The sequence below is a fragment of the Gossypium arboreum genome, chromosome 1, assembly GCF_025698485.1.
Source record: "Gossypium arboreum isolate Shixiya-1 chromosome 1, ASM2569848v2, whole genome shotgun sequence".
NCBI lineage: Eukaryota > Viridiplantae > Streptophyta > Magnoliopsida > Malvales > Malvaceae > Gossypium > Gossypium arboreum.
Window position 1 is genome coordinate 40,348,021 of NC_069070.1, and position 26,565 is coordinate 40,374,585.

Sequence of the window (26,565 nt, forward strand, 5' to 3'; positions counted from 1 at the left end):
AGGGTCATACGGCCAAGGCATACGCCCATGTGCTAGGCCGTACTTTTCACAGGGTTGAGACACAGGGCCATATCTCTGCCCGTGCGTTTACTACCATGCATACTGACTTGCAAATTTTACGTGCAGAGGACACACGGCTGGATTACAAGCCCATGTGGTAGACCGTGTGTTACACACGGCCTAGACACATACCCGTATGCCTACCCGTGTGGACAAAATAAGGCTATTTACCAAGCCTTTTTGCCACCCTTATTTACATAACCTGCATAAAATCAGTCTATACCAAAACAAAGGCACATCACATAGCTAAACTAACCACGATGGTAAACATTTTATTTGTGCGTTTTACTCATCCATGAAAATAATATCTTCTATATAAATATCAAAACGAGCATTGACCATTATCCATGGCCTTATACAAAATAAATATATTTATCCCAAGCTAATACATTTGGCTATTTCTCAATGACACTAAACATTAAATTCTAGCCCTATACATGCCATACACAAAAAACAAGAAATCTAACTATACCGAGTACTTAGAACGATAGTGTGATCGTGGCCTCTGACGTCTGTTGATCCTCGAGCTATTTAGGCGACACTATAAGAAAATGGAGAAGAGAGGGAGTAAGCATAAAGCTTAGTAAGAAGCATGCAAACACATAGCAGCAACTATACCATTATCAACATGCTCTTGATATACATAGGCATAAACACAACTTACTCATCACAATCCAATACTCATCATGTATATATTGAACTCACGTCTCACATAGACTGAATAGGTACCTGTATCACTCACAACACGGTTATTCTTTTCTCTTGATTTTAAACCATAACTCTCACCGTTGAACTATTCAGAAAACTACTGGATATTCAATGAGCCTCAACATGGGGTAGGATAACGATACCATGTCCCAGACATGGTCTTACACTAGCTCAACTCGTAGTCGACGCATGTCCCAGATATGTCTAACACTGGCTTACATCTCGAGACAGATGCATGTCCCAGACATGTCTTACACTAGTCTCGTCTCAATGCTGATGCCATGTCCCAGACATGGTCCTACACTGGCTCTCATAATGTGAACGATGCATGTCCCAGACATGTCTTACACTAGCTCACAATAACCCATATGTCATGGCATGAATATCCAATTTATTTCTTATGGTTCAAACGAGAATTCTACTATCTAAATTATCATCATGCATTCTCATTTCCAAAATCAAGTAATTCATGCTAAATTAACTCATCACATATAATGACAATGTAGTTGTATTATTTGTATACAACTTACCTCGATTACAAAATATAGTGTCTAATCGGTCTAATCAATTTGCTTGGCCTTCCCTCTATCTAAGTTTGAAGTTTGAATTTCTTGATCTATAATAACAAAAACTCACAAATTTAATCACTTTATCGATCTAGGCACTCAATAATCTATACTTGGGTAAAATGACCTTTTGCCCCTAGACTTTTGCAAAATGACCATTTTACCCCTAGGTCCGAAAATTGATTTTTATCGACTTTCCTCATATCAAAAGCCTAGCCAAACCCTTTTGTCTCTTATAGAATCTCCAAAATTTCCACTATCTCACACATTTATCATTAAATTTTCAACTTATGCAAAATAGTCCCTATTAGAGTTTTCATGAGAAATCCCTTCACAAAAGTTGTTTATTACACATATAATACTCACATTCTACCATAAAATTTCAGAAAACTACACATATGCTTTCATGGAAAAACCCTAAACTCTCAACCATTTTGCAAAATAGTCCCCTTAATAGAAAACTTATGCTTCAAGGGGTCCAAAAATGTAAAAATCATCAACAAAGAGTATATAAATCACTTACTTGCAAGAGGAACAAGTTGCTGAAATTTTTGAATCTCAAAACACTTTAAAATGGCTAAAAAATTGGTGGTAGTGAAGAAGATAAAAATGTGATATCATCTTTTTCTTGTTTTATTTCTATTTTAGTCAAACCACTAAACCCACCAAACTTGGACTTTTTGACCAAATTTCTCCTATGGTCAGCCATGCACTATATTAGGGTCCAATTGTCTTTTAAAGACCCCCAATTTAGGTTCTCTAGCTATTTGGCACCTTTAGCTATTAAAATAGGACTTTTGCACTTTATGCGATTTAGTCCTTTTTCGAAATTAAGCCCTCAAACGCTAAAATTACTTCACCAAATTTTTCATACACCCTTATAATCATGCTATAACCCTAAAAAAATTAAAAAATAATTTTTTTGACTTTAAATTTGTGGTCTCAAAATCACTGTTTTGACTAAGCCCAAAATCGGGTTATTACATTTCCCCCCTTAAGGATTTTCATCCCCGAAAATCTTACCGGTGAATAAGTTCGGGTATTGATCTCTTATAGTCTCCTCGGGTTCCCATGTGGCTTCCTCGACTTCCCAAGCTAAAATTGTTTGACTTTCATGAGTGTTATGCTCTTATTCCTTAATTGTTTGACTTCCCAAGCTAAAATCATAACCGACTCTTCGCCATAAGTCATGTCCGAATGAATCTTAACCTCTGTTGGTGCAATTATATGCGAAGGGTTTGATCTATATCGGCGTATCATGGACACATGAAACACGTCGTGAATCTTTCCCAATTCTGGTGGCAAAGCCAATCGATAGGCAACCAGCCCTATTTTCTTAGTAACCTCATAAAGTCCTATGAAACAAGGACTCAACTTGCCCCTTCTACCAAATTTGAGAACTTTTCTCCATTGGGATACTTTAAAAAAAACTCGATCACCAACTTGAAATTCGATCTCTTTTCATTTCAAGTCCGCGTAGGATTTCTGTCTATCCGATGCGGCCTTTATGCAATCACGAATCACTTACGCCCATACAAAGCCTAATAGGGCACCATCTTCATACTTGACTGATAACTATTGTTGTAGGCGAATTCAACTAATGGTAAGTACCTTTCCCAACTACCTTGAAACTCGAGAACACAACACCATAACATGACTTCTAAAATCTGAATCACTCTTTCTGACTGACAGTCGGTTTGCATGTGAAATCTGTACTAAAATTCAATTTAGTTTCCAATGCCTCTTGTAACTTCTTCTAGAACCTCGAGGTAAACCTCGAGTCTATATCTGAAATAATTAACAGAGGCACTCCATGAAGCCTCACAATCTCAGAAACGTACAACTCAGCCAGTTTCTCGAGGGAGTAGTCGGTATGCACTAGTATAAAATGTGCAGACTTTGTTAGCTTATCCACAATAACCCAAACAACATCTTTTTTCTTTGGGGTTACTGGCAAACCCGTCACTAAATCTATAGTAATCATACCCTACTTCCACTCAGGGACCATGATAGGCTGAAGTAGACTCGAAGGTACTTGATGTTCGGCCTTCATTTACAGACACACAAGACACTTGGAAACGAACTCTGAAATGCCTCTTTTTATTCCTGACCACCAGTACATTTTCTTCAGGTCATTGTGCATTTTTACACTACTCAGGTGGATTGACAAACAACCACTATGCGCTTCTCATAAAATCTTCTATATAAGCTCATTGTCCTTGGGTACACAAATTCTATCATTGAATATTATACATCCATAGGTATTAGTACGAAATTCAGATTCATTTCCCGTTTCGCACTGAGCCATCTTAGCTTGTAACTCTTTATCAACTTTCTGAGCTTCACGGATCTCTTGTAGAAATGTCGGTCTAGCTCTCAACTCTACTAGAACCGAACCATCGTTAGACACAGTCAACTGAGTATTCATGGCTCTTAAGGCGAAAAATGACTTTCTACTCAAAGCGTCAGCGACTACATTTGCCTTTCCCGGGTGATAGTCAATTATTAGTTCATAATCCTTTATTAGCTCTAGCCACCTTCATTGCCGTAGATTCAATTCCTTTTGAGTCATTAAATACCTGAGACTTTTATGATTAGTAAATACTCGGCATTTGTCGCCATACAAATGGTGTCTCCAAATTTTCAACGTGAACACGATGGAGGCCAACTCTAAATCATGTGACGGGTAGTTTTTCTCATGTGACTTCACCTGTCTCGAAGCGTAAGCTATAACCTTACCTTCTTGCATAAGAACACACCCCAAAGCATTTAAGGAGGCGTCGTTATATATCACAAATTCTTTGCTCGACTCCGGTTACACTGACACTAGTGCTTCGGTCAACAAAGCCTTTAATTTCTCAAAACTTTGTTGGCACTTTTCTGTCCATTTGAACTTAACAACTTTTTGTAGTAGCCTCGTCATCAAAGTATCAATCATAGAGAATCTGTTTACAAACCGTCTATAGTATCCGGCCAAACCCAAAAAGCTTCGAACCTGTGTCACATTTCTCGGCGGTTTCCACTCAAAAATAGCTGAGATCTTACTTGGGTCAACCCTAATCCCATCTCCTGACACGATGTGTCCTAAGAATCCAACCTCTTTAAGCCAAAATTCACTTTTACTGAACTTGACGTATAATTGCTTATCTCTCAAAGTTTGTAAAACCGTCCTCAGATGCTCCGCATGCTCACCCTTATCACGTGAGTAAATCAGTATGTCGTCAATAAAGACCACTACAAAACTATCCAAATATGACCGAAAATGCAGTTCATCAAATCCATAAACACCGCTGGGGCATTAGTCAAACCAAAGGTCATGACGAGGAACTCATACTGCCCTACCTCGTTTGAAATGCAGTCTTCGGTACATCTTGCTCTTTAACTTTTAGCTGATAGTAGTCAGACCTCAAATCAATCTTAGAAAACACGGTGGTTCCCTTCAACTGATCGAACAAATCATCGATCCTTGGCAAAGGATACTTGTTCTTCACAGTTACCTTGTTGAGCTATCTATAGTCGATACATAACCTCATTGACCCGTCTTTTTTTTTACAAAAAGTACCGGGGCACCCCATGGTGAATAGCTTGGTCTCGCAAAGCCCTTACCCATTAACTCTTGCAACTATATCTTCAGCTCTTTCAATTCCATCGGAGCCATCCTATACAGAGTAATAGAGATAGGTACCGTACCAGGGACCAACTTAATACCAAATTCAACTTCTCTAGTTGGAGGTAATATAGGCAACTCTTCCAGAAACACATCTATAAACTCACAAACTACTAGTACTGATTCAATCTTCGATTTAGACACTTGAGTATTCAACACAAAAGCGAGATAAGCCTCATACCCTTTTCTCAAATATTTCTCAGCAACCAAAGACGATATTATTACAAACAGGTTATTCGATTCATCTGGTCCAATCCGAAGAACATTCCTGTCTTCACATTTCAACTCAATAGCTTTTCTCCCACAGTCTACTACAACACCATGAGAAGTTAACCAATCCATCCCAAGAATTATATCAAATTCATTACGTGACAATAGCATCAAGTTTTCCGGAAAACAATAACCTCTAATTGTCAAAGGATAATTTCTACACACTTGGTCAACTAGCACATGTCTGCCTAAAGGGTTGGACACTTTTACCACAAATTTAGTGGATTCTACTAGCATGTTCATACGAGATATCAATTTCAAATAGATATAAGAGTGGGTAAACCCCAGGTCAATTAAAACAACAACAGGCATTTCATGGATAGAGAAGGTACTCGTGATCACGTTGGGAGACTCTGCCTTTTCACAGGCACAAATAGTATAAGTCTTTGCAGGCGCTCTGCCCTCGGACCTTAGTACAGCATCACTTGGTGCACCTCTATTGGTAGCCCCACTCCCAGGGTTTTTTTGTGGTCTACCCCTCAAAGGAGCACTACTATCTCTCACATCTTACTTTTTCTCTTTGTCATCTAGCTCGAGACAATCTCGGATGAAGTGGTATAGTGACCCACATTTGAAACACCCTCTTTCTTTACCTCGAAACTTGCCGAAATGGCGCCTACCATATTGCGAACATTCTGGTCTATTTGGCCGAGCACTACTAACACTCGCGACAGAAGTGGTTTGTGCTCTAGAAGTCGTGTTCTGCTGGTTCTTATTCCTATTCGAGAACCCCACCGAAGCATTCAATCAGGTAGTCGGTTCCTTAGATTTCTTAGATGAGGACTGATGTGATTTTTCCATCTATCTTTTTCTTGAGTCACGCGATTTAATAGCTACTTTTCTCCTCTCTTTAACCAACTCTTCTACTTTACATGCCCTCTCAACGAGTACCACAAATTTCCTTAACTCTAAGATGCTGACAAATACTTGGATATCCTCATTTAGACTATCCTTAAACCTCTTACACATGGTGGCTTTTATGGATACGCACTTCTGTGCATACTTGATGAGTTTCACAAACTCACATTCATATTTCACCACTGTCTTACTGCCTTTCTTCAACTCTAGAAATTTCTTCCTTTTCTAGTCTATAAACCTCTAGTTAATGTACTTATTTCAGAGAAGAATTCCCAAGTTACTCTCTCTCGGTACAACTGACACGAGAGATTCCACCATTGATAGGCCGAGTCTCGTAGGAGTAACACCGCACACTTCACGCACTCTTCATGTGTGCATGACAGTTCATCAAATACCCTGATGGTATTCTCTAACCAAAACTCTGCTCTCTCCGGGTCGTCATCTATGTTAGCCTGGAATTCCTCTGCCCCATGCTTCCATATCTTGTCTACTGGAGGCTTCTCCCTCCTAAACACGTCCGTTCCTAGCGGAGCTACAGGAGCATACTGAGGAATCGGAGAAGGTGGGGGAGGTGGAGTGTTCAGTTTCGCACGAACAAACTCCGTTTACCAAGCATCCATCATTTGGAGGTAGGCTTATCTAGCCTCTCTGCCTTGGCCCATAGTCACGGGCTCACTCTCAACTGGCGCAGTCCCTTCAGCGGGAGCCGATGCATTACTTTCCACATCATCCGATGTAGCTCTATTCGGATCCATTTACTATATAAAAATACAATTTATAATCGTCAAGAGTCGTCACACTATCAATATACAATTATGGTATGTATTAGCAAGACTCGTACTCATGCTAGGTTAGTCTAAGAACCGACTAAACCATAGCTCTGAAACCACTAAATGTAACACCTCACACCCGTACCCTACACTAGGACACAATACGAGGTGTTACCTAACTCGGTCACATACATTCATACGTTTCTTAGTCATCAAAATTTAGTCAAATTTAAAAATTTTCCACTCTAAATTGAAAACTCCATAATAAAGGCCTATTAGGCTTTAGACGTTCGTTTAAGATCATTCGGGAATAATTCGGGTCTTACCACGAACCTTGAAAAATGTCACTAGCCACAAGGGCACACACCTGTATGGGAGGGGCAACACGCCCGTGTGACCAATTCGACATGGTCGTTCTATTGGCCCATGTGACTCACACGACCAAAGCAATACAGGGACACGCTCGTGTCTCTCACACGTGTGAAATTAATTCTAAATTCACACCTACAGGGGTTTTTATACGGCTTGGCACATGTCCGTGTCCCTGCCCCATGTCCTTCACATGGCCATGACACTTCCATGTCTTAGCCCGTGTGCAAAAACCTGGACATTCTATTTCTGATGTCAGTGATTTTCAAGGGTCACACGGCCAAGGCATACGTCCGTGTGCTAGGCCGTGCTTTCACATAGTTGAGACACACGGCTGTGTCTTTGCCCATACTACCATCCATATTGACTTGTAAATTTTATGTGCAGAGGACACACGGCCGGATTACAAGCCCATGTGGCAGACCGTGTGTCACACACAGCCTAGACACACACCCGTATGCCTACCCGTGTGGATAAAATAAGGCTATTTACCAAGCCTTTTTGCCACCCTTATATACATAACCTGCATAAAATCAATTTATACCAAAACAATGGCAGATCACATAGCCAAACTAACCACGATGGACAACATTTTATTTGTGCGTTTTACTCATCCATGAAAATAATATCTTCTCTATAAATATCAAAATGAACATTGACCATTATCCATGGTCTCATACAAAATAAATATATTTACCCCAAGCCAACACATTTTGCTATTTCTCAATGACACAAAACATTAAATTCTAGCCCTATACATGCCATACACAAAAAATAAGAAATCTAACTATACCGAGTGCTTCGAACGATAGTGTGATCATGGCCTCCGACGTCTGTTGATCCTCGAGCTATTTAGGTGACACTATAAGAAAATAGAGAAGAGAGGGAGTAAGTATAAAGTTTAGTAAGAAGTCTGCAAACACACAGCAATGACTATACCATTCATCAACATGCTCTTAATATAAATAGGCATAAACACAACTTACTCATCACAATCCAATACTCATCATATAATATATATATTGAACTCATGTCTCACATAGGCTGAATAGGTACCTGTATCACTCACAACACGGTTATACTTTTCTCTTGATTTTAAATCATAACTCTCACCGTTGAACCATTCAGAACACTAACGGATATTCAATGAGCCTCAACATGGGGTAGTATGTCGATGCCATGTCCCAGACATGGTCTTACACTAGCACAACACATAGTCGATGTATGTCCCAGACATGTCTTACACTAGCTCACAATAACCCATACGTCATGGCATGAATATCCGATTTATTTCTTATGGTTCAAACAGGAATTCTACTATCTAAATTATCATCATACATTCACATTTTCAAAATCACGTAATTCATGCTAAATTAACTCATCACATATAATGACAATGGAGTTGTATTATTTGCATACAACTTACCTTGGTTACAAAATATGGTGTCTAGTCGGTCTAATCAATTTGCTTGGCCTTCCTCCGGTCTAAGTTTGAAGTTTGAACTTCTTGGTCTATAATAACTAAAATTCAAAAATTTAATCATTTTATCGATCTAGGCACTCAATAATCTATACTTGGGTAAAATCGACTGTTCCGACTAAGCCCAAAATTAGGTTGTTACATACAAACTATACTACCACAGTAAACGAAAATACAAGTGTATATTTGACACTTTTCCAAGATATAACTCCTCCAAGTAATAGATAAATATAGCCTGATGTAGATTTGTTACTATCTTGGCATCCAGTGAAATCAAAATCAAAATACCCTATGACCTCCAAAAGATCTAATATCTTATAAGTAAGCATGTAATCTTTTGTTCTCTAAAGATATCTCATAACCCTTTTGGTTGCTATCCAATGGTCTATACCAGGGTTACTTAAATATCTACCTAACATCCCAATAATATACGCAATGTCTAGACCCATACATACTTGAGCATACATTAAACTCCCAACAGCTGATGCATAGGTAATCATTTGCATTTCCTAAATTTCAAGGTTACTTTTAGGGCATTGAGTAAGACTAAATTTGTCTCCTTTAGCGATAGAGGTGTCACTTGGTTTACAACTCTGTATGACAAACCTTTTGAGTATTTTATCAATATAGCTCTTTTGTGATAATCCAAGAATACCTCGAGATCGATCTCGATGTATCTGAATTCCTAAAACAAAAGAGGCGTCCTCAAGATCTTTCATCTCAAAATGCTTAGATAAAAATCTCTTGGTTTTATGCAATAAGCCTATATCATTAGCAGCAAGCAAAATGTCATCAACATATAAAACCAGAAATATGTACTTACTCCTATTGAATTTGTGATACACACAATCATCAACAATATTCATCTCAAAATCGAATGAAATAATTATTTGATGAAACTTGTGGTACCATTGACGAGAAGCTTGTTTGAGTCCATAGATGGATTTTTTCAATTTGTAAACCATATTCTTTGAGTCTTCCGACTCAAAATTTTTTGGTTTCACCATATAAATTTTTTCTTCGATGTTGTTATTAAGAAATGCAATCTTAACATCCATCTGATGTAACTCAAGATCAAAATGAGCAACAAGCGCCATGATTATCCTTAAAGAGTCTTTCGATGAAACTGGAGAGAAAGTCTCTGTACAATCAATACCTTTTTTCTGAGTATATCCTTTAGCTACAAGACGCGCCATATATCTCTCCACATTACCATTGCATCCTTCTTGGTTTTAAATATCCATTTACAACCAATTGGTTTTACACCTTCAGGTAATGGGACAAGTTCCCAAACTTTATTGTCTTGCACAGATTTATACTCACCTTTCATAGTATCAATCCACTTTTGAGAATTAGAACTTTTCATGGCTTGATGAAAGTTGATTGGATCATCTTCCATCATTCCATTATCATCCTCATGTTCTTAGAGAAATATAATATAATCATTTGGAATAGCATTTCTCATTTCTCTTGTGGACCTCTTTAATGACACTTATTCTTGAGATTGTTGAGTTTGTTCTTCTGGAACAATTACCTCATTTTGAATGGGGAGTGGTTTAACATTGTCTTGTAGAGGTTCTGGATTCACTTCTTGATCAATGATAGGTATAAGAACCTGAACATCATCAAAAGTGATAGTAAGAACTGAGTTAGAATCCAATTCCTCCTCAAAAGCAATGTCTCTAACCTTATTTTTCCCCCCAAACTCAACATCCTGAAAAATGTTGCAGTTCCCGTCTCAAAAATATTTCTTATTATGGGATCATAAAATTTATAGCCCGTAGATCGCTCAGAATAGCCAATAAAGTAGTTGCTTACTATTTTGGAGTCCAATTTCTTTTCATGTGGTTTATAAGGCCTTGCTTCAGCTAGATATCCCCAAATGTGAAAGTGCTTTAAACTAGGTTTTTGACTTGTCCAAACTCATAAGGTGTTTTTGTAACTGCTTTATTAGGTATTGTAACGCCCCAATTTTCGGGAATTCTGTGAATGTTGGCAAAATTTCATGCTTTGATTTTGTCATTTGTGAGTGAAATTATGAAATAGGACCTATGTGAAAATGTTTGAAAATGCTATAGGCTAATTTGTAGTGGCCAAATAAATAGTAGTGCAAAATAGGAGGATTTGCATGTCAAACCTCCCATTTTACAAGAAGTGGCCGGCCATCATGTTGTTGAAGACAATATGTGCACTTGATATCCATAATTTATGGTACAAATTGATAAAAAATTGATAATGGGTTAGGTAAATGTTCCATGATGGGCATGATAAGCATTATGAGCATTTTTTTTTATTGACATTATGGCATAGGTATGGCACAAATAATATAGGTTATTTTGTGTCATAAAATGTTGGGTAATAAAATAACAAAAGGATGAAAAGAACAAAGTTTTGTCCATATTTGTTCATCATAGCCGAAAGTTAGAGAAGAGAAAGGAGAGGAGAAAGCTCTTGAGTATTCGGTCACTAGGAGGAGGAAAATTGAAGGTAAGTTCTTGGTACCTTGCTTCTATTTTGAGGTTCATGAGTTCTTCTTGATTCTACATTAACTCTTGAAGCATATTTTGGTTTTTAGTTGTGTTGTGAGCATTTAGTCATGAATTAAAATGAAGGAAATGGTTGTTGTTTCATGTTCTTTTGATGAAAAATGGAAGATAGGTGAAGTTAAGCCAAACAAATGAGCATGCATGTGCCTTAGATGCTAAAGGGAAAAATCGGCTAACATGTCGTGCTTTAAAATGATGAAATGGAGATTATACTTAAGTAAAATCATAGATATGTGATGATTGATTGGTGATATACATGTTTAAATAACATGCATGCAAGTTATGTGTGAAAGAGTGATTTGGTAATAAATCGCTTGGGACAATGAAGATAGAACGTGACTTTGGAAAATCACCATAAATTGTGAGACATCTAGAAGGTGAATAAATTATTTAATTAAAGATTAATGAGTCTAGTTTCAAATGAAATAAACGAGAACATATTTTGAATTCTGTACAATGAGAAATTTGATTCGTAATGAAGAGTAGTCAGATTAGTCAAACAGTGAAACATGGGAAACTTTAAGAAATATCTGGTATTGATTGGCCAAACCAAAAATTCTGAAAATTTTATGGATAGAATATATATGAGTCTATTTTCAGGGAAAATTAACGGCACTTGATTTGGAGTTTCGTACCTCCAGTTATAAATGATTTAGTGACTGTTGCTCAGGAAGACAACTTGCAGTGAAATTATGATTATGTGGTAAACATTGACAAAAATTTGTTAATGAGTTGCTTATTGATTTCTTATAAGCTTATTATGATCTGTAGGTGTGGTTGGCCGAATATTGTAAGGGGTTAATACGTAGTTCGTATTTAAATAGTTAGATTAACGTGTTAGTAATCCAATTGTAGGCAGTTCGTGTGTGGATCTCGTCAGCATATCGTCACAAACAGGTGTGTCACTAACACCCTCTTATAGACTAGATCGGCAAAAGCCGAAAAGCCGGTATTTTGAGATCTTGCGAGTGTGCTAATGCTCATGAGATTAATAGTTTGATGTATATAGTAAATTAAAGTGATAAGACTGCAGAGTGCACGATTCCGTGCATTTCGATGTTTTTGGGCTTAATGGGCCAAAAACGGGATAATGGGCCAACGGGCCCAAGTTGGTAAGAAAACGCTGTAAGTGTTTCTGATCGTACGTAAATGGCTATGTTATGTATGAAAACCTTAAGAATAGTGAAATTACTTGAACACCCCTATGTATGAAAAATTACCGTTATACCCCTAGGGTTATTTTTTTTTGAAAAGCATGATGTTCTGTTTCTGTATACGTATGCCATGACATATTATTTCTGTTGCATGTGGACATGGGTTATATTATGGAGGAAGTGTTCTGGTGGCTATGCCACAAATATCTGATCTGGTGGCTCTGCCACATATATCTGTCCTGGTGGCTATGCAACAATTATCTGATCTGGTGGCTCTGCCACATATATCTGTCCTGGTGGCTATGCCATAATTATCTGATCTGGTGGCTCGCCACATATATATCTGATACGGTGGCTCGCCACAATATTCAGATCTGGTGACTTCGTCACAATATCCGCGACCTTGCTGCGATTTCGTGGTGTGTAGCGGTTGGGTGGGTCGAGTAGTCTCCCACATGGTGTAAGGCTGATACAGGGTGTTATGGATGAATCTGGTTGGGTTTCGCATAAACATGTAATATCTGCTACGTTACATTATGGGCCTATGGGCTTTATTTTGAATTGCTCGGCTAAGGCCAACTTATTCTATTTTCGTAGTTTGAGTGATATAGGCTATGGTTGGGTTAATTTACACTGAGTTTCCCCAAACTCACCCTTTTATTTCCATCCACGCAGTAATCCCCAACCATAGTGGGCTTGGAGCTGTGAGGGAATTTGGAGTGGCCACCGCTCAAAGTTTGATTTTCTTCGGTGAACCGAATATCCTTTTATTTACGTTTGAGGTTTTGGGTTTTTTTTAAATGTAATAAGGCCGCTTAATTATTCTTGATGGTTTTAATATGTGTTACTAAGATAAGTATTACTTATTTTAACTGTTGAAGTTGGAAAGCTTTAGGGCGCGTTTTCAAAAACAACAATTGATTTCAAAATACCATGATAACAAGCAAAGCTTCCGCAATGAAAGTATTTTCCAAAATTAACCACTTTTCCTAAAAAGGACTTAATCAAATCGGTTTCCTAAAAATATACATGACGTTAAGGTGTGGCAATGGCGGTGTGCATGTCTAGGATTGGATCCGAAGGGAGCTTGGTACTTAAGCAGTCCGATAGACTCACCTCCTCTTTTCCGATTTCCTACCTGGTGCACAGCTTACATTCACTTTAACCTATACTGAAATTATCTTTTAAAACACTAAGTAAGTTTTTCTGGATCAACAATATAAAATGTTTTGAACACTTCGATGTGGCATGTCAGATCCGGCCATAACGTCTGGGTCGGGTTTGGGATGTTACAGGTATTCTATTCAAAATGTAAGCTGCTGTCTTTAATGCTTCTCCCTATAGGGACCCAGGCAAGGTACAATGAGCAATCATGCTCCTTATCATATCCTTAAAATTTTGTTTCGTCTTTCAGCTACTCCATTCATACTAGGTGATCCTGGCATGGTGTACTGTGGGAAAACACTACATTCCTCTAAGAATTTTGCAAATGGTCCTGGACATTGTTCACCTGAGCCATCATATCTACCATAGTACTCACCACCATGATTAAATTTGACTTTTTAATCCTTTTGTTGAGTTATTTCTCAACTTCAGCTTTATAAGCTTTGAACATGTCCAAAAACTGAGGTTTCTCATGAATGAGATATAGGTACCCATAACATGAGTAATCGTCTATGAATGTTCTGAAATATTGTTGACCATTCCCGGATGCCATAAGAAATGACCCATAACTATCTGTATGAATTAATTCTAAGACTTTTGAATATCTGTTGGCACCCAATCTCTTGGTTTTGGTCTGTTTTCCCTTAATGCAATTGACACAGACATCAAAGTTTGTGAAGTCAAGGGACTCTAAAATACCATCAGACACAAGGCGTTCAACTCTAACTTTTGAGATATGACCTAAGCGCTTATGCCATAATGATGCTGAATTTTTCTTATTTAATTTACGTTTAATACCACGTAATTCCACGTGCAAGGTTTCATTATAGGATGCAGCTATTTCTAGCAAATAAAGTTTGTTATAAGTATTTAAATAGCCAATTCCAATAATATTTGAATTTAAAGACAAATTAAATTGATTGTTTCCGAATGAACAATAATATCAAAATTCCGTCTAAATGACGGTATAATAAAAGTATCTTTTAAATCCAAATAAAAACCAGTTCCTAATAACAACCTAAAATGCCCAATCGCTTCCACTTCTACCTATTTTCCATTGCCCACAAAGATGTGTCTTTCACCATCACTTAGCTTTCAGTAACTCAGGCAACCCTGCATAGAAACACTTATGTGAGTAGTTGCACCAAAATCTATCCACCAAGTGTTTCTAGGTACTGAAGCTAAATTAATCTCAAAACAGACCAAATTAAGAATTATACCTTTCTTTGCACGCCAAACATGATATTTGGTACAATCTTTCTTTACATGTCCAGACTTGTTACAAAAGAAACAACTCTCCATAGCATATTGTTGTTTCTTTTGAGCTGGACCCTTAGTAGCTTCATTCTGGTGTTTTAATTTCTTGCCATTGTCTTTAGAGGCATTGGCCAAATGAGCACTTTCAGACTTATCATGCTTCAACCTTTCTTCCTCTTGCACACAATGAGAAATGAGCTCATTTAGGGTCTATTTCTCCTTTTGACTGTTATAACTAATTTTAAATTGATTAAATTGGGCAGGAAGTGATACCAAAACCATAAGAATGAGCAATTTCTCAGAAAGCTCGATCTTAAGTGCCTTAAGTCTTGAAGCAATATGGAACATCTCCATAATGTACTCCCTTACATTTCCTTAACCCGTCTACTTCATAGACATCAAAGAAGTCAAAAGTGATGTCATCTCAACCTTATCATTTTTCAATTTCATCAAAGAAACCTTTGCCCTAAGTAATCTCTTCAGATTCTGTGCCCCTAAAGGGTTCTGGAATATTGTGTTTCATGATCATTAGACTCATGCGATTTGAATGATCCCACCTTTCAAAATCCCTCTAACATCAGGGGTGCTTTCCGCAGTGAGAGGTGCAGGTTGTTCTTCCCTTAGTGCAAGGTCTATATCCATACAGTCAAGCACTATAAGTAAGTGTCTTTTCCATTCCTTAAAATTAGTCCCATTAAGCATGGGTATAGAACTTATATTAGCAGATATTGTGGCAGCAAGAAGATGAATTAGCTGAATATAGAACAAAAATAAGTTTAAATCAATATTCATAAGTAAACAATAAATTCAAGATAATGGCTAATCCCATCTCAAGATACCAAACACAACATTAATGTCAAGTCTTTAGACAGTAATATTAATAGTAAGCAGCACTCTTGTTGTAGCAATCAAACACTGACAATAAATTATGTCAAACAATGAATTAATCTTTGGACTAACTTATTGCTTATATAAAATGCCTTATAATTGTCATACATTTATCACCACAGATGTCATTCAAATTCTGCCAATATTAACTTACCTTTGGGTCAATTAATAAACGCAGGAATCACAAAAACATATAATCATCTTAATATTTCAAATAAACTAATCTACACAAAAGAGGTCACTTTAGCGACATTTTGTTTCAACTAATTTATTTAAAATATTAGACATTCTTAATTAAAAGCCAAAATCTAAATTTATTTGTTTCAAAATATTTACCTTAATTTCATATTTCAATCAAATTAAAAGATAACCATATATATATTTATATAATTTTCCAAAACTAACATGCATTAAACCAAGTAAAGCATGCATATATTATATATTTATATAAAATAAAATATATATTAAAGAATTAAGCAATGCGTATATGTTAACCCTTTTTTTAACATAAAAATAAATTCCTTATACCATTAAAAAATAATAAAAATAGAATGCTTCCAAAGAAAAGGCACAAAGTGACAGAAACATGATTTTGCAAATACAGTAGCACAAATCATGAATAAAGAAAACAATTGAATCGCAAGAAAAGGATTAAAATGCAAAAACTTTTGTAATTGAATTCATCAATTCAAAATTCATTCAAATTAAAAAAATTAAAACAAAACCCTAAAATTTTATGATGAATTCAAGATAATCAAGAACTTAAAAAATTACTTTAATATAAACCTTCAAAGATCAATATATAAACCCATAAAATTTCATGAATATATTATTCAAAAGAAGAACCTTAATCAATTTTCAATGATTCGATATGACGAGGCTCAGATATCACTTGTTAGATTTGTAAAATAAATCTAAAAATAAAACTAAATAAACCAAGATCTATCATGTCAAATCATCAAGAATAAATCAAGAACAAAACTAGATGCGGAAGCGTACCAGAATCCTTGGATTTCTTAAAGTTTTACCGGATCGTGGAGATTTGATCTTCCAAATTAGAACACAAGAAATTCAGAGAATATTTGCTCTATCTTTCCTAATGATGGGATATTAGAAAAGATATCTTGTGTACAATTTAGGGACCATAACCCTAATATTTATAACATTGGCATATTAGTTCTAATCAATTTCTAATTAGCCCATCATTAATTAGAATTTGATTAGAACTCAATTACAAGAGTATTTACACATATTTGACCCATACTTTATTAATAATTAAAGCCTAATAAAATTCTAACCAAATTAGATCACTTTCAATTTGGGCTAACTTATCATGATAGTAAATAATAACATGTAATTACCCTTATTATATATGTGATGTCCATATTTTCCAACATGAAACTCATTTGCACACCAAGTATAGGTGGGGGGCAAATAGAACATTAAAAATAGTGACTTGATACAAGCTTTGGAGCCTTGTGCTATTGATTCGTTTTTCTGTTCAAGTTATTGTTCGTGTTCCATTTATGTGTTTGAGATATTTCTTACCAAAATTTCACACTAACAATATCAGGGGCGAAGCCAGGGGGGCTGGCATGGGCCCAGGCCCCTCTTAAAATGTAAATTTGCTCTTTTGACTCTTAAATTTTTTTTAAAATTTTAATTTAGTAAAGGTAAAATTGCACTTTGGCCCCCCTAAAATTATAAAAATTCGATTTAATCCTTTACAAATTATAAAGATATAAACTATAAAAAAATTAAAATTTTATTCGGCCCCCCTTAAAAATTTGTTTTGGCTTCACCCCTGAACAATATATGAGAAAAGATTGTATGAAACTGTGATTCCACGTCATCCCTATCCCTTTCTAATAAGAGTATGACAAATCCGATTTTTTCTCTTGATTTTAAGCTTTTTCCTTTGATTTTCAGCTTTTTCCTCAGAAAAAATTCAAATCCAACTAAAACTGCTAAAAATCAAGAGAAAAAAATATGATTTGTCATACATCTATTAGAAAAGGATAAGGATAAACTAAAATCATAGTTTCACACAATCCCTTCTCAACAATATATATTTGATTTGGGTTATCCCTAATAAAAACATTAAAATGGTTGTATTAATTAAGAATGGCATTGAGAAAATCCTACATACTAACGATCAAAATTGGCAAGATAAAACAGCAAAGAAGATTTGATTAGTGATTTTATCATGATCTGCCTTGGAAATTATTATCCCAACATTACAAAATAACATCATCTTCTTATTTCTTAGATCAAGTAGCAGAAGCGGCTTTCAGTGCTTTCTGTCGGACAACCTTAAGAACCTCATACAGTTTGTGGTTGGGAGCCATTGTCTCTTTCACCAAAGCTAAATGGCTAAGCTTTGTCACCCAAGAGTGTAGCAGTGGGTCTTCTCCGAGTCTACCATTTTAATCCCAAGGACCTCTTCCATGGCAACATGGAAGCTAAACACTGAACATATTACAAAGTCAAGGTATCCCACGTTGTTGTCATCTGGGAAAATGTCCTTCACTCCCTCCTCCAACACCTTTATTGTCTCCAACATCTTGTTTATGTCTTTTTCTTGTTCTTCTCCTTCAGATTTCAAAACTTTAACCATTGTCTCAAACAACTACACCCAATAAAATATGAAATTAATTAAAATGATAGTGAACATTCATCGTCTTTAAAGATATTTGTGTATATTCGTACCTGCGACTAATGAATGAAGGTAGCCCAGAAGCGAAGTTGTCTCTTTTTGTAGGGATCAGCAGGCAAATTTGGGGGGCCATTTTTCTAAGTTTCATCAACGTATTCAATGATGACAAGCGACTCAACAATGGGATTTCCATTGTGAAGAAGTATTGGAAGCCTTTGGTGAATAGGATTGTGCTTGAACACCAATGGACTTTTGTTAAACATATCTTCTTCAACATACTCGTAGGATATGCCTTTAAGGTTGAGTGCCAGCTCTACCCTTTTTGTGTATGGACTCGCCCATATTCCCAGTAGCAGCACTTTGTTCTGCTTCTCCATCCCACACCTTCTTTAGTTGGACATGGCGTCCATGTGAACAACTCTACTTATTCAGTCCACCTCCCTCTTGCGTTGAACATAGAAATTAAAAAGAAAGTCAACTTGCTGAATAGAATAACGAGTTTATTTAGCCAGTACAATGTGAACTAGATCCAATCTACGTTTCTTCACAAGACTTCATAATCTCGTTGATGTAGGGATTAATCAATTATCTTGGTTATAAACAATGATGTTTAATCTGTCCAGTCAGATCGGTACCAACAGGAGTACCGATTCAGGTAATGGTTTTGAACCGATTAGATCAAGTACCATTAAATTATTTTTTTTTTTAAAATTTAATGATTTCTTAATCAAGTTGGTCAGACCAAAAAACCGATGAACTGATTGATTAAACCATCGGTCTCGTTCTAAAAATATTAGTTATAAGTTATTATATATTTTAGAGGTAAAAGACTAAAAACTGTGTAATTAATGCAAGGGAGGAGCCTTCATGGACCAAGTTAGGCTGAGTTTGAGTATGATATTAATATATTTTATACTTGACTTAATTTAACCGAACTTATAGACTTAAAATTTTCTTGATCTCTCTCATATTTTAAAAATTTTCTTGAACTCTCTCATATTTTTTGAAAACTATTTATATTATTTTTAGGTCAATATTTGATAGTTTTACATACTTTTCTATTTATTAAAATTATATATATTCATTTTACCTTTTTAACATATTATAATATTATATATTATTATAGATTTAATTTTTATGTAGGATAAATTACATAATATTTATAATATATTAAAATTTAGAAAATATATTGAGATTAAACTCAAATTTTCAATGCCATTTTTAAAATCTAGCCCCTACTCAACTTGTTAAATTTTGTACTAACCTTTAAAATTAGATTAAATTATATCAACAGTCACTTAACTTTGGTTTCAATAATAAAATAGTCATTTAATTTTTAACTCAGGCACCAAACTTCAGAAAAATAACAAGTCAGTCACTAAGGGTCGACGACGACAGTTAATAACAAAATAGATGATTGATTTGTCACTTTTTGATAACGTTAGTGATTAATTTGTTTTTTTTTAAAGTTTAATAATTCAATTGAAAATTGAGTGATAGAAACCAAAATTGAGTAATTATTTGTGTAATTTAACCTTACAATTACTAGCAATGCAAATGATGACTAAGTCGATATATGAAATTTCAGCTTTTGTTCCAACTCAAAAGGGGGCTCATGGACTCCCCTTAAAATAGTTAGAAGAGCGAAATTAGTGTGATGTGGTGATTATCTAAAATACTTCTATATCCATAAAAGTTTTGAATTTACATTAATAGCTCCAAAGAGTATTTTCAGATAAAAGATTTAGTTTCTTTTAATTCTAACAAATTTATCTATTCAGCAATTGTAATATTATTGATGGTTATTTTAGTTAATTCAATATATTATTTGAAATTTAAATTTAAGTTTTTAATTGTATATAAATTTGATTTCAATATTTACTTTAATATTGGAGTTTTTCAATTTAAAATTAAATTTTTTTTATGAATTTTAGTGTTGAATTTAGTATTCAAATATTTATATTTCTTTATTAGAGCATATGTTAAAAAATAGCCGCACCGGAGCGGCAGCACCCGTTATAACAAAACGAAGCCCTATCCACAAGTCGCATCGTGAGGAGGAAGACAAAAGAAACCGCCGGTTTCGCTGTCGACGAAATCACCGCTGTCATCACTTTCACATATTTGATCTTCCAGCACCGCCGCCTGCGCCTCTACTACCAGTGAGAATACCTTGTCTCCTTTCCCTTAATTTCTACGCTTCAGATCTTTATCTATGTTTCCCGATTATCCTAAATTTTAGCGTTTTAAATTTATTTAGTTTAAAATTTCGCTTTAGCTTCAATCTTTTCTTTTTCCTCTAAAAAATAAGAAAAAGAATTAAGGTGAGATCTCTCTGTGTTTATTTCATTGTAATATTAATAAAATTTTATAACATTTTCTGTTAATGTCACTATGCAGTATCTATTAAGCATTTTTTTTACATTTATTTCTAATTATAAATTTAGCGAAGCATTTAATTTTGTTTAGAACTTTCGAGAAGGATTTTGATGAGGTGAAGAAACTATGGCAAGCAATTCAGGAAGAGGATACTCAACTAATGGTTCCATCTATGTTTGTAATTTGCCTGAGGGAACTGATGAAAGTATGTTAGCCGAGTATTTTGGAACCATTGGCTTGCTAAAGGTATTCATAAAGCTTTGATGTAAAAACAAAATGTGTGCGGCTGTTTGTGTTACCTGCCACTTATTGTCGTATTTTTGCTGATTTTATAGAAAGATAAGCGAACTGGTCGACCTAAGGTATGGTTATACCGAGATAAAGTGACAAATGAGCCAAAAGGTGATGCGACGGTTACTTATGAGGATCCACATGCTGCGTTAGCTGCTGTTGAATGGTTTAATGACAAGGATTTCCATGGGAGCACAATTGGTGTTTTTATGGCAGAGAGTAAGAGTAGTAATGCTGGTGTAGATGTTCCAACTGCAGCTGCTGATGGTGGTGGATTTGAGGACGATGCAGCAAAGGACATGGATGGGGGTAGTGGAAGGGGTAGAGGTCGGGTTGATTCTTCAGGGAAGATGTGGCAACAGGAGGGAGATTGGCTCTGTCCGAATACAAGGTCTGTGATGTGATATTGGTGAGCTGCTTCTTCTTGCTCTTTTTATAACTTTTCCTTCCAGTTGTCTTTTCCTTTGATTGTTATGTCCATAATTCATATAATATATATTTTTTCTGGTTGCAGTTGTTCCAATGTCAATTTTTCATTTCGTGGTGTGTGCAACCGATGTGGAACTGCTCGACCTGCAGGTGCATCTGGTGGCGGAGGGGCTGGTGGTCGTGGGCGGGGTCGTGGTGCTCCTGATTCTGGAGGTCATGGCCGAGCAGTAGCTGCTACTGGTGGACTTTTTGGCCCAAATGATTGGCCTTGCCCTATGTATGACTTCTAATGCTCAAGTGAAATATTTATTTTTTCTGGTCCTTGTGTGGTCGTAGGGAAGTCAATATTTCCTTTTAGTTTTTCTGTTTATTTGGTATAAAGGAGAGCACTACTGCTTGAACCTGAGATCTCTACCCTAGCATGGCCCCTCTCTTGCTACTTGAGCTAAGCCAAAGGGATGTCTTTAATTTTTTGCTGTATTGTGCAAATTGGTTAGGAACCACTAGGGATGGTTTTTATGGTGCTTTAAATGTTTTAACATTTCTAACTCTACCAATGTTAAGAAATGCTAGTGTGATTTTATATTTGAATGCAAAGTCATCTTTTGCGCAATGTTATTTATGTCAATTCTTTGAATTTCTGTTTAACAGGTGTGGTAACATCAACTGGGCTAAGCGTATGAAATGCAATATTTGCAACACTAATAAACCTGGTCACAATGAGGGTGGTGTGAGGTATTGATAAGTAATTGATATATTCGAATCTTAGATACAAATTAAGATCTCATGGATATTTTCATTGAAAAATTGATCTTTTGTCTTTGTATTGTTGATTTTCTTTTCTAGGCTGGCTTTGTGTAGCTTGATCATTTGCATCATTTCATTCTAAATGTAAGAGTATCCTTGAGGTGATTTTGACCTTTAATTCATATATGAATAAGTCATCAATCTTACAAGTGTGTCTTTTTTCTCTGATTTACCTTTTGGTTTTGGATGGGCATTTGTATTAACTCGTTTCCTCAATTTCTCTTTTTTCCATGATTTCTCTTTGGTATCTTTTTATCTTTTCTGAGCTATGGTGAGAAGGCTGAGAACCATGTTTCATTGACAGTATTGATATTGTTGCCTTTGCTATTGCCAATCAAGCATGAGACACCCGCTTTTGTTCTTCAACTTTGCCAGTACATATAAAGTTGCTAAAACGTGGCTTTGCTTACTGATCCTTTTTCCAAAAGAAACTTGTACCACACTCCCTTTACTGGAAGGAGATTGAAAATAAAAGAAAATTCCAATACACCAGCTAATTCTTCCATTTTCCTGTACTTCATCTCTTTCATAGTTTAACAATTCTTTTTTCATGATTAGAGGACACACAACGGCTTGGACCACAAACTATTCTTTCCTTTATCATTATTATTTTAAGTATTTCAGTGAAAAATATTTTTCGGAACAAAAATGGCTTGTGCTTTGAGTTTTGTTTGCTGTGCATCAATTTTGCTCCTTGATATGTAGTCAGGCAGTATTTTTCTATGTCTTTTTTTTTTTTTTTTCCTCTTGAACTCCTTTTACTACTTTCTTACTATTTATTTGAACCAAATGTCTTGGAACTCTGGTGTCCATCATTTTTCCTTAAATATGTTTGTCAATTATTTTGCTTTGCGATGATACTAAGGGCTTGATATGCTGGTTAGACCCTATTTTATTGGCTTGATTGGGTTTTGTTAGTACAACTGGTATTCAACTTTCTAAAGTTTGTTCCATCATTTTCTCCTTAGCTACTCATTACCGTTATTTGAACTTGTTGAAATTTGTTGTGCAACTGGCTATCTACTGAGCAAGAAGATTCCTAAATTTAGTTAGACATTCACTTCATGTGAGGGAAAACTGAAAATAAATGTAGTTTCCTCTTATTACCTGAATTGCATACATTCTCCTACACAGTGCATTATTCCCTTTAAATGGTTTTACCTGATGCTGTACTGATGTTCTGGAGTAATTGCCATTACTGCATAGGCATTCTTGTTGTGTGCTTTCACGGTATTCTTCAACTTGTTAATTAAATTTATTATTAGAGCATTGGATTCATTTCCTCTTCTGTGTTCTTTTCTTTTAATTTTATTCACATCTCATTGATTTGACTCGTTTAATATGCTTTTCGTAGATGGAGTGAAATGCTAGTTTATTTATGTCATTTTACTACAGTATTACTGAGCTTTCACTCCTTCTACCCTTCAACTTTTTCTGCTATTTGCAAAGCATCTTACGTTTGCTTTAAACCTGTGGTTAACAGAGGTGGACGTGCTGGTGGTTACAAAGAACTTGATGAAGAAGAGATAGAGGAAACAAGGCGACGTCGATGTGAGGCAGAAGAAGTAAAAATACATCTCTGTTATCATTACTTGAAGCTTAGTTCATTGAATATCTTAATTTGATGGTAATTATTTATGTGTTAATCTCAGGATGATGGTGAGGTGTATGATGAGTTTGGCAATCTCAAGAAAAAGTTCCGAGCAAAAACACAACAAGCTGAAGCTGCTCGAGTGCTACCAGGTTCAGGTCGTGCTGGCTGGGAGGTTGATGAACTAGGTATTGGGTTCATTATGTTGACAACTACTTCATTTGGCATTGCATTGTTTTAGATACCGATTATCATACATGTCAAGGTTATTTAATTAACTGGACAAACTGGAAATGAAAGATATAGGGTCCTCCTAGTTTAGGTTTCTAGGCTCCAGATTAGTTAGACTATATACATATGGGTGGTGACCACATTTCATATTTAGCCCAGATAGGTACTCATTGAAAACTTTTTCATATAGGTGTAGTTCACTCTTATACAACCTAAAGAAAACAACTCTTTTTCTAAATTTTTACCCTGTAAAGAAAAGGTGTTTTTTTTTTCTCGATTTAAATAAAATAAGCTATTTACTTAAATCTTCTGCAGTGTTTTGATGTTTTGGAGTATCATAATGTTGTAGTAAACGTGGGTATCTGGCAGGTGTAATTGACAGGAATGGAAGAGAAAGAAGCAGAGATAGAGAAAGTAGCAAGAATAGAGAGCATGAAGATAGGGAAAGACGCCGTAGTCGAAGTAAAGAGAGGGATAGGGGAAAGGATCGGAGTCGTGATTATAATTATGAGCGAGATAGAGAGTATCGGCGGGATAGAGACCGAGATCGGAGCAGGTACTTTGACTGAGAAAGGAAGAATCAGTGTGTTGGTAATGTGGGAAGTTGTTGAGTTGAATTGGCATCTCAAGAGTTTGGATTTAGTGTGAGTATGATACTGCAGGAGTTGAGATTTTGAAATTGTTAAACTTGATTTGCAGTGCTGTTTCTAAGCTTTTTCTGGTAGTCTTTTTAACAGAAGAATAGGAATTTAACGTTCTTGAAACTCGGGACTCTACTTTTATCTCTGTATTCAAATGTGTAAAATTTCAAACATTTCTTTATAACATCAAAATGGTTTTTATTACCGTGAGATGGTTTCTCAAGAAATATCAATTTTCTTTAAAGATGTGATTGATGATGTTTGTCATTTTAATAATAAATTAAAATTATTCAAAAATTAAATGAAATATGTTTAATTCTAAAATTAATTTAATTTTAATATTTACAGTTTTAATAACGTTACCTGAAATTTAAATTAAATGAGTTTAATTTTAATATTTAAAAATAATTCTACATAAATGAAACGAACTTTTATTACGACTCAAAACAATTTGTAAATATGAGAATGCATTTTGAATATGTGAACATAGTTTGGAATATGAGTAATTTTTAAAATATTTATTTCATTTTAAAAAGATATTATTTTGTGATAAATTAGTATCAAAAATACAATTTTGAAAAAAGAATAAAGAAAAAAAGATAACCCAGGATTGCGTTTTCGTCCTTTCCAATACTTAACAAACACAAAACTATATTAGATTAGATTTATTATAATAGATATTACAATAAAGGCCGTGTTTTTACGAAACAATATTAAAATTCTATTATATCTACTCAAATAATTTTCATACCAATTTTGCAATAATTGATATCAGAGCCTAGGTCACTCTCTCTTCTGTGATTAAATTGATAAAAAAACGACATTCATAATTTATTACTTGTATAAATATGTGTAAATGGATGCATGTATCATATAATTGTTAGTATGCGAATTATTATTTCTACGCAGGTTTTTTAATTTTCTACAATTAGAAAATCTTGCGAGTTGAAAACAAATTAGGAATCTTATAATGAAAACTGAAACAAAGACATTGGACTAGGTGAACGGAAAAGTCGACAACCCTTAAGAAACTTTGGATTTTGCTTTGGCATGTTTTTTATTTATTATTTGATATTTGTTTAATATTAGCCTTTAAATTTTTAATGTGATCGAAATTTCAAACATCATGAAAAATTAGATTTTGAAAATAAGATCAAGTTCTTTAAGAATTGAAAAGTCGTACACTTTTCAAATCTCAAAGTTGAAATTTAGGGTTTAAAAAAATAAAATTTCCTTATTTGACCCAAATTTGAAACTTCCAATTTTGTGATTTTCGTATGTCTATTAAGTAGACATTTTTTTGGAGTTTTGAGCTTAAGAATCATAGATTTTGTCAAAATCATATGTTAGGGCTTCCAAAATCGATTTTAAGGTTTTTAAAAACCCAAAAGTCAACTTCCAAGCATTCTTTCCCATTTGATTTTTTTTTTTAAAATTTAGTTTATGATGAAAATAAGTGTTGGTTGAAATCGGACGAATTTATTTGGATGAATGATGGCATGGTCAAGTACTTAGAAAATTTAAAAATCTAAAGTATGTTTTTGGATAAATTTTGTAGTTTTTCTTTTTTCTTAGGACGGAACTATGAAATTCTTTGGCTTGTCAGACTCAATTTTATTTTCAATTGTTAGATAGATATTTTTGATATCAAGTAAAAGTATTGTTTCAAGTAGTATAAAATATTGATCTCACTGAGAACTATTACTAATCGAAATGTCAATCACGAAATATTACTCTAGAATCTATCCAAATTAATCAATAATAAAATTAATTTAAAAGTAAA

At 35.1% G+C, this 26,565-nt stretch overlaps 2 protein-coding genes across 4 annotated transcripts; one reads left to right on the forward strand and one right to left on the reverse strand.

Moving 5' to 3' along the window:
* Positions 1–18,140: 18,140 nt before the first annotated feature.
* Positions 18,141–18,790, reverse strand: LOC128279735 (glutathione S-transferase U9-like). Its single transcript, XM_053018491.1, has 2 exons — positions 18,566–18,790; positions 18,141–18,386 (listed from the first exon to the last, which is right to left on the reverse strand). Exons 1-2 carry the CDS (start codon positions 18,788–18,790, stop codon positions 18,141–18,143), a joined length of 471 nt encoding a protein of 156 aa, XP_052874451.1.
* Positions 18,791–20,354: 1,564 nt separating this feature from the next.
* LOC108484266 (transcription initiation factor TFIID subunit 15-like) lies at positions 20,355–25,009 on the forward strand. 3 transcript variants are annotated; one of them, XM_053028520.1, is made up of 8 exons: positions 20,355–20,575; positions 20,866–21,038; positions 21,128–21,474; positions 21,598–21,789; positions 22,164–22,247; positions 23,803–23,884; positions 23,972–24,098; positions 24,511–25,009. In XM_053028520.1, exons 2-8 carry the CDS (start codon positions 20,919–20,921, stop codon positions 24,708–24,710), a joined length of 1,152 nt encoding a protein of 383 aa, XP_052884480.1. In that variant the 5' UTR covers positions 20,355–20,575; positions 20,866–20,918; the 3' UTR covers positions 24,711–25,009. The 3 variants fall into 3 exon arrangements, with proteins under 3 accessions (XP_052884480.1, XP_017643480.1, XP_017643479.1); XM_017787991.2 differs by having other exon boundaries at positions 20,356–20,575; positions 20,896–21,038; XM_017787990.2 differs by having other exon boundaries at positions 20,358–20,575; positions 20,883–21,038.
* The last annotated feature ends 1,556 nt before the right edge of the window (positions 25,010–26,565 follow it).

What these genes read in the sequence shown, in the direction of transcription:
- LOC128279735 (XM_053018491.1), bottom strand. Translation starts at nt 18,790, where the DNA reads ATGGAGAAGCAGAACAAAGTGCTGCTACTGGGAATATGGGCGAGTCCA. An exon ending in CGCTTGTCATCATTGAATAC is followed by an intron (nt 18,387 to 18,565) that starts GTTGATGAAACT and finishes TATTGGGTGTAG; the next exon opens with TTGTTTGAGACAATGGTTAA.
- LOC108484266 (XM_053028520.1), top strand. Translation starts at nt 20,919, where the DNA reads ATGGCAAGCAATTCAGGAAGAGGATACTCAACTAATGGTTCCATCTAT. An exon ending in GAACCATTGGCTTGCTAAAG is followed by an intron (nt 21,039 to 21,127) that starts GTATTCATAAAG and finishes CTGATTTTATAG; the next exon opens with AAAGATAAGCGAACTGGTCG. An exon ending in CACAATGAGGGTGGTGTGAG is followed by an intron (nt 22,248 to 23,802) that starts GTATTGATAAGT and finishes TGTGGTTAACAG; the next exon opens with AGGTGGACGTGCTGGTGGTT.